Source organism: Pristis pectinata, chromosome 22, assembly GCF_009764475.1.
Source record: "Pristis pectinata isolate sPriPec2 chromosome 22, sPriPec2.1.pri, whole genome shotgun sequence".
Classification (NCBI taxonomy): domain Eukaryota; kingdom Metazoa; phylum Chordata; class Chondrichthyes; order Rhinopristiformes; family Pristidae; genus Pristis; species Pristis pectinata.
In genome coordinates, this window is record NC_067426.1 from 21,159,084 (window position 1) to 21,172,479 (window position 13,396).

Here is a 13,396-nt window from a genome sequence, read left to right on the forward strand (position 1 = left end):
CAACTTTACCAAGTCTGAATTCCAGAAGTAAAACTGTTCTTGTTCTCCGCATACAAGTCATAATGGAATCAAAGAATACATTTGATAGTAGTTGTCCGTTGTATGATTGTGTCTTAGAGGATACCATGGCCAGTGAACCATTCAATTTGATAAATAGATATGTCTTGGCTACTCACACTACCTTCATGGGAAATATTTGATGAAACTTGTTTTGAGAATGAAAATATCTCTGCACTTCACAATGTTGGGGCACAATTGGGGTAAGGAAAAAAATGATTTGCCAAACACTTTCGTACAGATAAACCTTTGTATGTCATAAGACAGCCACCCTCTGCTTCAGCCCAATCTAGGATATTATTCATGGAATGGGGCAGGAATGGTGCAGTAACGTAGGGTTTGGATTCCTGAGTGGATCTTGAACACTGGGTGTGTGGGGAGGTTTTTTAAAATTAAAACATGTTGTTCATCAGATACTGATTGCTGCAGATGCCACGGAACTAGCTCTGGACTCTCGGAGTGTGTTGTTGGGTAACATGATGGTGCAGCAAGAAACGCCCACGGTGGCTTCTGGTAGCTCATCTTCCTCAATCCATTCATTCAGATCGGGATTGTAGACTTGGATACAGCTCTTGTATTTCTTTGTGCTTTCGTTCCAACCTCCGACTAGATAGATTCTGTCATTCAGGGTCGTTGCACCTGCTGTGCTTACGCCAATTGATAGAGGAGCCACGTAGCTCCATTGGCCATTGTAGGCACTGTAACGTTCAATTGTTAACACATCAACTCGCTCACCGTGTGGCCCGAGCTGACTACCGCCCATCACGTAGCTATAATCACCGAGGGTGACTGAGCAGTGCCAGCCTCTCGGGGTGCTCAGGCCGGTACGGTCCTTCCACATGTCTGTTGTAGGGTCGTAGGTGCAAACTGTGCGAGAATAGCCATTGTTGATGTAGCCGCCTGTCACCAGGATCTGGCCGTCATTCAATGCAGAAGCATGGCAGCAGCGGGCGACATCCATTGGAGCCTTCATCTGCCACTGATTGGTGGAAGGGATGTAACATTCCACGGATGCGAGAGGACCTTCTAAATTCCGACCTCCCAGAGCAAAGAGAAGGCCATTATATGCACACATGCTGAAGTGGGTTCGCTTCTGAAGCATGCTGGAGAGGTGAAACCAAGTGTTGAAACGAGGGTCATATCTGAAAAAGAAAATTTTAAAAAATCAGTGTACCTCTCGATTTTTGGAAAGACCAAATCAAACTCATGATTTAATTAGATTTGTGATATTTGCATAGGAATTGGTAGACAAGAGAGACAAGGATCCATATTGACAGTCGTCCACCATACCAGAAGTCACGCAGCAAAGATAATAAGAGATATTGATTTCATAGCAATCGATCTCTATCTATTAATGCCAGGCATGATATAAGAAGTAGATCAAAGAGAATTCCTGCGACTCCCTTTGTGACCATTTGATAATTTAGTGGATACATTAAATTAACTGCATATTAGTGAGGCGCTTCATTAGTCTTATAGGTAATCGGCCTATCCCAAGATGGTGAAAGGCACTGCATAAATGCTAACCATCTTACTTATGAAGTTAATTGTGCATTGGCTGTTGACTTAGGTTTCTAACGATAAAAAAGAGCTTTAACTGGTAGCTTGTAGTGTGCAGTAAGAACGTTCAGTGATTATGAAATATCTTCTTGAAACAGACAATTTCATAACCTCAGGATATCCCAAAGAGCTTTTTATTGTCCTGAAGTCACTCCTGTGAAGAAATACAACTCAGTAGTGCACAGCAAGTCCAGCACTCAGCAAAGTGAGAGTAAACAGATAATCTGTATTTTGTCAATGCTGGTTGAGAAGTAACTACTGGCTAGCTGCTTTTTAAAACTGTAACATAGCAAATTTTTTGCATCCACCTGAAATGGAGATGGATTCTCAGTTTAACTTTTCATCTGAAAGATGGCACCTCCAACAATCCAGAATGGTCAAATCAGAAATAAAATTTGAACCATCAAGCCTTTTGACTCAGAAGGATGCTACCCATTGCAACAGGTAAAGGAGCAGGGCCAAAAAAATTACATGTGTAACAGTTAATTTGAAATTAAGATGGAACAAAAGTTGAACATCGCAAATATTAGACTTGAAAGTCCTTCCTTCCTTCCTTGGAGCTTGTTGCTTTCGAGATAGGTAAATCATCTTTGTATTCAGGTCAGTAGTGCTAAATAACCTAGTCTTATCAGCCCTTGAATATACCCAAAGATTAAATAATGCTAAAAAAAAAATTCTAGTCCAGAGTATTGTGATGGGCAGCAGGAAACTCATGGGAAAATTCAGGAGCATTCCAGAAATATCCAAACTTGGAAACACTGTGTCCTTCTGTTTCTAATAAAGTGCCATGGGAAATCCCATGATTATGAAAGTCTTGTTAAGTTTTCCATTAGGTTTTCAGTCTTAGAATTGAATCCCAACATATCCCTGATGTTTTATTTAATGTCTGTGGTTCCTGTAGTGGTGTGCTGTATTTCACAGCTTTAAAATAGTGGTAACCACAAACCTAACAATATTTGGATAACTTTAGACATCAGATTAGAAATTAGTGTGTCAATGACTTTTGTATTTTAAGAATCTTTTACATTTTAAAAATTATGTTAAACATCTGTTTATTGCATTAATAACTTGGAGTTTTAATTTTCTATTCCCTACTGTTATTCAATCTGCATAGAACTTATTAGACATGCAAAGACCATTCATTTATTAAGAAGAATGAAACATAACTGTCATCAGCACCTCATCTATATAGAAATATATACAGCACTATGTCATGTCTCTGTGAGGTCCTAAATTAAAGCTCTTACTTTTCTATAAAGTAACTTTTATGACTGAAAATGAACAAAGAAATGTTACACAATCAAGGCCAATGAGTTTGACTAAAAATAGGCAGGTAGTGGAAGCCTCAATTTGAATTCTTCTAGGTATCCATTAAAATGTTCAATTGCTTCTTTGGTCTTAGTCTGAGATCTGGAGCTAGCTAAACAAACCAGTTTTCAAGAATAAGTGGTAGTCTCACCTGCAATCAAACCCAGGTCCCATAGGTAAGAGGTTATGTGTTCTTGCAATGTTTCATAACTTCACCAGCAGAAATAGAGATTATCGTCTCATTTGTTTGAATTGCAGCTGAAGTTCAAGGGAAGTACAGTGGAAATACAGCACATTTCAGCTTAGTTTCTCTCCCTCCAGAGATTTTGACACAAATAGTTCTTGTAGTTTGACTATCAGCAGATTGAGAATTTATCTCATTGCTGTCCAGGTGTACAAAATTAACTATTGCATTTTCCAACTTACCTTGGATGTAAAGTATTTAGGAATGTCCAGAGAACGTGAAAGGCATTATATACATGCAAACACTTCTATTGTGAAAAGCATGTATCTGATCTGATATTTAGCAAATGGTTAGAGTCTTAGGGTGATAGTTATACAGCATACCTGCAATTGGCCCATATCGCTCTAAACCTTTCCTATCCATGTATCTGTCTAAATGTCTTTTAAACATTGTACTTGAATAGTTCCTAGTCCTTATTTTTCAAAACTTTAAAAAAAATGGTATACTAACATAGTCCAGAGGATAATTAATTCATTTTACCTGCTTAAATTGCTAACAGCATGTTTAGCCTGATTTCGGGCATCATTTTGATCTTCACCACCTGCCACATATAAAAAGCCATCCATCACTACAACACATTGATTGAAACTCTTGGCTGGCATTTCTGCAAGTTTGTTCCATCCATTTTCAGGGTCTCTGTATAAGATTTCTCTGCTCAAAGCCTTCTCAGTCAAAGCTGGCCGACCACCCACAGTTACCAGTGCCTTTTGTCCTCCCCTTAGCTTTGTTCTTCTAGACTGCATCGAGTTCTGTTGATGAGGCAGGAGGTGGTAGTTCATGGCATTAACTAGAAGTCGATGGCAATCTGGATCTTGCATCATACATGGGATAGGTTGAACATAACTGACCAGATCATGAGCTGAAATGGTACCAAATCTGATATTACTCAACAAATCAGCTGCTTGCTTCACCCTCTTGGAATCAAACTGCAACCACTTCATAGCAATTTGGAAAGCAGTGAGCTCAGAGGGCAGTTGGAGGCAATCATCCATTAACAAGTCACTAATTTGGTCATAAGTTAGCTTCATAAATTGATCATTCTCTGAAAACTCCAAGAAATTTTCACGGATGAATTTCTTCACTGACTCTTTAACCTGTTTGAGCCCATATGTTCCAGCAATGTTGGAGATGTACATGCAGTTTTCCACATTAATTTCTTGAATAAGGAAGTCAGTGCACATGTTGATCAAAGTATACATTTGGAATTGGGTGGCAGTAGCAATGGTGCATCCAATGGTATAAAGAGACAAACTGAGTGTCCCTGTGTAGGCGTAGGTTATGGCAGTGGCCAAACCTAAAGGTGATACATCATTGACATCTACACATTGAACAGATGGATCTTTCTTTAACATATTGCGGAAATAATCACTGCAAGCTGCCATCACCACTTTGTGGACATAATAGGATTTGTTTTTAGTGGATAGTGTGAGATCAGAGAGGAGTCTCTCCTGGCGCATCCTGCTGATTTCCTCCAAGATGATGGAGCCATGGTTGGGATTGGAGATTTCTGTGGCTGTGCATCGAAATCCATTTGATCCACTATCATAGAGAGTGTTAAGATGGTTCAGTTGGTCAATATCAATGGTTGTTTCCTCAACAATACTTATTTTTGGTAATTCATTCTTTTCACTTTTGTTTTTTTTGGTACTTTTCTTCTTTGGTGCCATTATGACAATTCAGCCTAAAGATAGAAATTCAATTAACAAATTTAATTACAATTCACAATTCCTCTGCCCCCTTTTAAAACAACAGGCTTTAAAACGTAGAAGCAAACCACATGAATGTTTTTTTTTCTGAACTGACATCTCAGCTACTCAAAGTTAAAAATTGTCAAAAATGTTAAGATTCATTACTTTTCTCCTTGGAATGCGTGTCAAGGGAAGGTTCGTTCATATTGTACAGTTCTCTAGCATATCTTAAGTACTGTTTCAGTTCTGGTCAGTAAGCAAGATGGATTCAAGTTCTGAAGATGAAAGGCCAATCTTGATTACAGAAGACTGGATTATGAGCAAAGATAGGAGAATGTGGTCTTTATAACCTCTTAAAGGAGGGAATTGTGCTGATCTTGTAGGTATATTTGTGGTATTGAAAATGTTATAACATAATGATTAGCTAAATTAATATTATACCAAAAATATACTTAAATTTTAAACTAATCAAAGGAAAATTTAGCCTTGTATTAGAAAGTAAACAAAAACGGTATTCATAATCTTTATTGGAATTTTGTTTAGAATAGTAGAAGCAAAATTCTGGAATTAAAAAAAAAGTCTGATTTACAATATAGCATAGAGACATCTGGCTGAACAATATGAAGGTGGGGGTAAATTTGCATTTAGCTTTTAATTAATTGCCAAAAACTATTTAAAAAGCTAATTGTAAACTATTCTTGTATTTTACGTTATCAGTTGAGAATTTCTTTTAATCTCTGTGGTACATGGCTGATTCAGTGACTGTTTTGTCTATATAAAGATCTCTATTTTTAGATAAAGCATTCCAGTACATGTGATCCCTCATAAAAAAGATTTGTGGCAATCATATAGACTTGTAATTTTTTGGGTGACTAATGCTATTAATGTTTTTCTTTAAAAAAGGCAACAAATTGTTAAAGTTGTACATTATATAAAATCATAAAAAAGAATGACAATTTAATAGTGATCCCAAGATTTATGACCTTAAGGATCTATTTTATTAGCACATTTTAAAAAAAAACTTAAGACCAACAAGGTGATATGCAGGTACAGTGACAGGACTTAATGGATTACTTGGGATTCATGGTAGCTCAATAAAATTCTTAACTTGAATGTAATTTTTCAAAGTATCAATGGACAAAAAAAGATTGTCAGTGATAGTTACAGAATAGATATGTGAGCTATCATTGTGATAATAGGAAACTCCTGATTGATGAGTGGATTTTCCAGCAGGAGTGCCAAACGATTCCCAAATTTGAAAATGATGTGAATATTGTGTAAATGAAACCACTGATATTTACATTTGACTATCTTCCTTATTTCACATATTTTCCAATCTCTCCTCTGAAATGTCTCACAATTACTGCTGTATAGCCTCTATTGTACCCTACCACAAGCTGGGTTGTAAAAGATAGTCAAAGATTGTATTAGATCTAAGGCATATAATGTTGCCAAAAAAATGTAAGCCTGAAGATTGTGGAAATTTCAGAATTCAGCAGAGGACAACCAAGGCATTGATAAGGAAAGGGAAAGTAGAATATGACAGTGGTCTAGTGAGAAACATTAAAACAATGTAAAAGCTTCTCTAAATACACAAAAAAGAAAAGATTAGCAAAAGTTAATGTGGATCTCTTACAGAGAGATACAGGAGAAAGTTTTGTGTGTTTTCATCCTAGCTGTTTACAACCAAATCAATAATTTGAATGAGGGGATCAAGTGTAAAATATACAAATTTACTAATCTTACAAAATGGGAGTATGGGCTTTGAATAGGATGCCGAGAGGCTTCAGGAGGATGTATACCAGTGAAGTGGGTGGGTGAGAACAGGGCAGCTGGAATATTATGTGGAAAAGTGTGAGGTCATCCACTTTGGTAGAAAAATAGAAAGGGGTAAGACATTGAAATTTATTTATATTCAGAGTCATAGATCTGGACCTGGCCAACCAAGTCTGTGGTGACCAAGAATTCATCAACATTAATCTCTTAATCTGCATTAATCCCTTATTATTCTCTCACATTCCCACTAAACTGTTCCTAGATTCTACCACTTATACACTAGGGGCAATTTACAATAGATGATTAACCTGCATATCCACACGTCTTTGGGATGTGGGAGGAAACTGGAGCACCCAGGGAAACCCACGTGCTCACAGATAGAACCTATGAACTCCACACTTCCAGCACCAGAGGATAGGATTGGATCAGACTCACTGAGCTGTGAGGTAGCAGCCCTACTAGCTGCACCAGTATGGTGCCCCAGAGGAACCTGGATGTCCATGTGCACAAACTAATGCAAGTACAGCACACAATTTGTAAGACAGATGGTATGTTGGCTTTTATTGCAAAAGGACTTGAGGAAAAGTAGAGATGTCATGCACCAAAATCCTGTCTGAGGAAGCATAAACTTGTGATCAAGGGGCCTCCAGATTGAGTCCTAAAGTGGTGGCTTTATCACATGAAGAGATTACGTACCTGTGCATTCTTGAGTTCAGAAGAATGAAAGGGGTGATGTCTTTGAAATGTAAAAAATTTCCTACAGAGCACCATGAAGTAGATGCAGGATTGATGTTTCCCTGACGGAGTGTTTAGAGATAGGGACCACCATTTCAGACTATGGCGTTAGCCATTCAGGCAGAGGTGAGAAGAAATTTCTTCTCTGAGTATAGTGAATCTTTGGAATTCTGTATCCAAGAGGGCTACTGAGGCTCAGTCACTCAGTTTATTCAAGAATGAGACTGATAAGGGTTTTGGATGGAAAGGGAATCAAGGAATATGGGATTAGTGAAAATAATGGGAAAGTAGTTCTGAGGTAATGGCGCAGATGTGAGGGGCCAAATGGCCTATTCCTGCTTTGATTTTTATGTTTTTATAAACTATGACTCTTTGCAGAGAACAGATGGAATATCTAACCAAGAGGACTCAAAAAATTCCATTGCAACCCAGCTGAAATTGACAAAATCATAGATCATAGAACAGTACAGCACAATACAGGCCCTTCGGCCCACAATGTTGTGCCAATGTTTAAACCTCACCTAAGACGTTCTAAACCCTTGCTCTCACATATCCCTCTATTTTAAATTCCTCCATATGCTTATCTAGCAATCTCTTGAATTTGACCAATATACCTGCCTCCACCACCGCCCCAGGCCGTGCATTCCACGCCCCAACCACTCTCTGGGTAAAAAACCTTCCTCTGATATCTCCCTTGAACTTCCCACCCATTACTTTAAAGCCATGCCCTTTTGTATTGAGCATTGGTGCCCTGGGAAAGAGGCGCTGGCTGTCCACTCTATCTATTCCTCTTAATATTTTGTACACCTCTATCACGTCTTCTCTCATCCTCCTTCTCGCCAAAGAGTAAAGTCCTAGCTTCCTTAGTCTCTCCTCATAATCCATACTCTCTAATCCAGGCAGCATCCTGGTAAATCTCCTCTGCACCCTTTCCAACACTTCCACATCCTTCCTATAATGAGGCGACCAGAACTGGACACAATACTCCAAGTGTGGTCTAACCAGAGTTTTGTAGAGCTGCATCATTACCTTGTGGCTCTTAAACTCGATCTCATGACTTATGAATGCTAACATCCCGTAAGCTTTCTTAACTATCCTATCCACCCGTGAGGCAACTTTCAGGGATCTGTGGATATGGGGCCCCAGATCCCTCTGCTCCTCCTCACTATCCAGAATCCTGCCATTAACTTTGTACTCTGCCTTGGAGTTTGTCCTTCCAAAGTGTACCACCTCACACTTCTCTGATTGAACTCCATCTGCCACTTCTCAGCCCAGCTCTGCATCCTATCAATGTCCCTCTGCAATCTTCAACAAAATCTTCTGAGAAAATCTAACTTTAGGTTTTAGGGGATTGTGGAGGCTTGCATTTGGATTCCCATTTCAGGCAAACCTTAGCAATGTCTTCTGTCACTAGCATAGTACACATGATTAACCCTTTCTGCTTCCCCTTTAGTACTGAACCATTTCCCCTTGTCATGCTGCAAGTCTTTACAGATGTGGCAGTATAATCCAGAGCACCACTGAATATCCCAAAGCCTGATATGTGTGAAACCCTTCAAAAGATTTATCTTTTGCCCTGGATTGAGGTTTCAAAATCAGGTCAGGCAGCATCTATGGAAAGTTATAGACCCTTCCCGAAAAGGATGCTACCTGATATGTTATTTCCAGCATTTTTTCTTTTATGTCAAATTTCCAGCATCTGCACTGTTTTATAATTTCCCCCCTCTCTATATAAATGCGAACTTTCTTTAAACGTGCTTCAAACGATAAGGGTGCAGTGTGAATTCTGGGGAACATATTGGCTATTGTCGGTAAAAGATTATACCAGTTTAAGTCACATTCCATATATACTGTAAGTAATTACCCAGGAAACCCGAAGAATATTCCTGTCCCAGGATGAAAGACCCCGGGACTTTGCTATAATTAACCACCAGAAAAAAACAAATAGGTGAAACCCAAAAATCCGCAAATGCTGGAAATCTAAACGTTACCTCTGTTTCTCTTTTCACAGATGCGGCCTGACCTGCTGAGTATTTTCAGCATTTTCTGTTTTTATTTTAGGTAAACAAGTAGTTCGTTTGATTTACCATTTAACTTTATACTGTATGTGGGGGAAAAATTCACGGATAGTGCCCGCTGGTTGAAAACTGGGATTAATGTTTTGGATTTTATAATTTATCATCAAGTCTGAAAGAAAGACCGGATCTTTGAAAAGCTGATACAGCTCCTTTCCCCAGCTCATGGTTAAAATAGGTTACAAAGAAAAAACCAATGGGTGGATTTCATTCCAACGAAACCTATTAATATTCTCATGTCGTCAAGCGAAATGCGTGGAAATAGATCTCTGGTGCAACTGAAGAAAAACACTGAAGGCAGATCCTTACCAAGAAACGCACGATGCCCACACTTCACTGACAACATGTTTAATGTTTAGGTACTGTAAAAAAAAGCTTCCATTTAAGTGACCGGCGAAACGTGACAGTAAACAAGTAGGAATCTACAGTTTTCCTGCACATTATTAAGCTTCAAACTTTTATGAATACCAAAAAGCAAATTTTCGGAAAATCTTGCAAAATCGGGGTTTCAGATGTTAATAAACTATTATACTAAAGTTTATGAAGTGCATCTTTTAATTGCAACTTTATTTTAGCAATAAATTCGCATATACGGATCGTATTTGTGTACCATAGACCCCAGTCTGCTGTCTCTCCGCTTCAATTCGTCAGAAACGTATCAGGCAGTTAAGTAAATTAGCCCTCAACTGGCTAGGACCATATTTACTGGCTAGGGAAATATTTACAACCAAGGCAGTCAGCAAATAATATAATTGGAACGAACAAATAAATAAAACTCAACTCTTTTATTGGAAGGAATAACCGGGCATGAACTACGCAAGGACAGGCATAGCAGATTAGGCAGCAAGATTTCTCGTGTGCGTAACGACACATGAAACCTCTCCCGTCATACCTGCATTCAGTGCTGTGTAGGCACGGTTACATTACTTCAAACATTATCGCTAAGGGCATATTCTCACCTCGATTAATGGGGCAATGTAGAGTGATGCTTCTCAAAGTATTAACATTTTGGAAGGTGGTGACTATTCATCACGAATTGTTCGTTCAGTGGTATTACATTCTGTTGAAATACATTCTTTACCTTAACCTACTCTTGTTTGAATTAAAGATCGTTTCATTCCATCCCCCACACATGCCAAAAGTTGAAACTACTTACAAAACTCACGTATCTACAAAACAATTAACATTAATTATAATTCCAGAAATTGCTGGAAATACTCAACAGGCCAGGCAGCATGTGTGGAGAGAGAAAATGAAGGTTTCAGGTCAAAAACCCTTCATTGCAACTGGGAAAGCAAGAAAGCAGTTTAAGTTGCAGAGCAAGTGGGGCGGGATGGACAGGACAAAGGAAACGTAACTGTTAAAGTGAGGCCGACAGGGATAAATTGCAGAGATAATCTGGTCGATGGAGGAAATTAGAGAGAAAATGAACAAAAGTTATCAGGTGAGGTGGGGGGGGGGCGGATTACAAAACGAGAATACAAAAGTGTAAATGTTGCAAAATGTGTCCCAGCAGGTAGGGCTGAGCCAGTATTATAGATGAGTGACTGGCATCAGAAACAGCCAGTTCTGGCGCGCACAGAGAGAACTAGTGACGTTAAATTCTACAATTCGATATTGAGTTTGGAAGGCTGCAACGTGCCCAGATGGAAAATGGGCCGGTGTTCGCTGAATTTACGTTGGGCCTCATTATAAGAGTGTGAGAGAGGTGGAAGATTGAAATGGAAGGCAAAAGGGAACTCCGAGTCTCCCCTGCAGACTGAATGCAGGTGCTCCGGGTGCGGGTGTGTTTGGTTTCTCCCGTGTGGAGTAAAATGCAATACACTAGACTGGAAGAAGTGCAAGTGAATCGCTGTTTCATTTGGAAGGCCATTTGCCTGCAAATTTGTTCTTCAATTTCCCTCCAAATGTTTGGAATTTTATAGTACACGTCCACCTATGATTGCTCTTTTTGGTCAAGTTCAACCAATATGGTGTAATTTGATGATCCTTCTAACATCGGTTCTACAACTTTTCAGAGCTGAGATTGTTTCTTGAAGCAATCCAGGGGCCCAATCATGAGTGTTTCCAACAACTTCTGTCTCTATTTCAGATTTCCAGTATCTGCAGATGTTTTTTCATTCACATTTATTAGACTGCCTTCTAATTTTTGCCGAGGAGTGTGAACTCTAATACTTGGAAGAAGTTAATACACAAATCGTAACCTAGAGGATATTGAATTTCTGGAAGGGCAACAGCGAACTATGTTGAACCTCTCAGCTGCTCGGTTACTAAAGTGTCTCAGGACAGAAATAGAAACATGGGCTGTGGCGCAGTCTGAATTATTTATTAAACCCGTACGAAAGGGGCCACTTTCCTATCACTAAAATAAACAATCTGAATTAACGAACCTGATATGGAATCAGTTTCTTGAATAACAGGTAGGTTGTTCCTGGTAACGACATTAGAAACTACCTACTTTTGGTCGCGTTCACCAGGGTACAGTTCTTCCCGAGTAATTTTAACATTTTATACTGTGGCGACCTCTATTTTTAATTTAAATTTGTTGCTGAGAGGTATAATTAATGAAATAGAATGAGCAGCGGAAAGCTGACAAAAAAATTGTCCAGCTTCGGACTCCCCAGAGGAGAGAACTACATGGGAGCAAATCATAAAACAGAAAAGGCGTCACTGTGGTAACTGTTAGAAACTTAAGAAATTCATCATTTTATTGTCTTCTATCTAAATACAGTACTTCTATCCCTCCCCACAAATGGAAATTGGCATTAAATCTGAAGGATATCATTTTTATATTTTGTTTGGCTTCAATCACTGTAATTCGGCCATAGATTGTCCTCTATTGCAAGTGGACATAAGCTTCACACATCTCCTCGTTAATTCGGTGTAGAGACGCTTCTAGTCGCTGTTCCGTTAAATCCTATTTTATGAGTTCCTTACCTTAGGTAGTAAAACTTGCCAAGAGGTGCTTTCAGGAGAGAACTCCAGTTCCGTGCACAGATCTGGGAGCAGCAAGGAGATAGTGAGGTTTGGAATGCAAAACACTCCAGATCTACAGACGGGGGCTGACGTTTCAAACTCAATCCAGCAAGGAGAAACTGTGGTATTATGGGGATTGGAGACTGTTTATAACATTCGGCTGTCATATTACAAAGTATTTACAGCACAGAGACGGGCCATTGGACCTGACAGAATCAGCTGCTATTTATACTTCACAGCCCGCCTCCCATCCCTTTTAATCTAATTCTACCAACCGGTCCCTCTGTACCGTTCTCCCTCATTGCTCGGTCAGTGAAGTGGAAGTCTTCATGAGAGGAGGCGTGCATTCTGTCCAAGATACCAAATTCCTAAAAACATTTTTTAAAAAAAAACACAGAATAAAGAGATTCCTGGGAAGGCAAACATTTATTCTCTGTTCCTAAACTCCCTCAGTTTAGTGTTTTGCCGCCACTTCGGAAGACAATCACATTGCTGGGTCTGGAATTAACAAATAGACCAGACTGGGTCAGGATGGCAGATGGATCATTAATTTCCCAGCTACTATGGTGGGATTTGAATTCATAGCTCCAGTTTATTCTCACTGGAATGTAGGAGCTCAGGGGGTGACCTTACAGAAATTTATAAAACTATGAGGGGCATAAATAGGATAAATGGTCAGAATCTTTTTCCCAGGGCAGTGGAGTTTAGAACCTAGAGGGCACAGGTTTAAGGTAAGAGGGGAGAAATTTAAAGGAGATCTGAGGGGCAAGTTTTTCACACATATGGTGGTGGTTATCTGGAATGAGCTGGATGGTAGTGGCAGATACAATTACAATGTTTAGAAGGTGTTTAGATAGGTACCTAGACAGGAAAGGCCTGGTGTGATGTGGGCATAATGCAAGCAAAAGGGATTAGAGTAGATAGGCATCATGGTTGGCATGGACGAGGTGGGTAGAAAGGGCCCGTTTCCGTGCTGT

The 13,396-nt window shown here is 39.3% G+C and overlaps 1 protein-coding gene across 1 annotated transcript; it reads right to left on the reverse strand.

The window, feature by feature from the left end:
* Positions 1-466: 466 nt before the first annotated feature.
* Positions 467-4,836, reverse strand: LOC127581807 (kelch-like protein 31). The gene is made up of 2 exons (XM_052036546.1): positions 3,650-4,836; positions 467-1,199 (listed from the first exon to the last, which is right to left on the reverse strand). The coding sequence occupies exons 1-2, from the start codon at positions 4,834-4,836 to the stop codon at positions 467-469; spliced, it is 1,920 nt and encodes a 639-aa protein (XP_051892506.1).
* Positions 4,837-13,396: the final 8,560 nt, after the last annotated feature.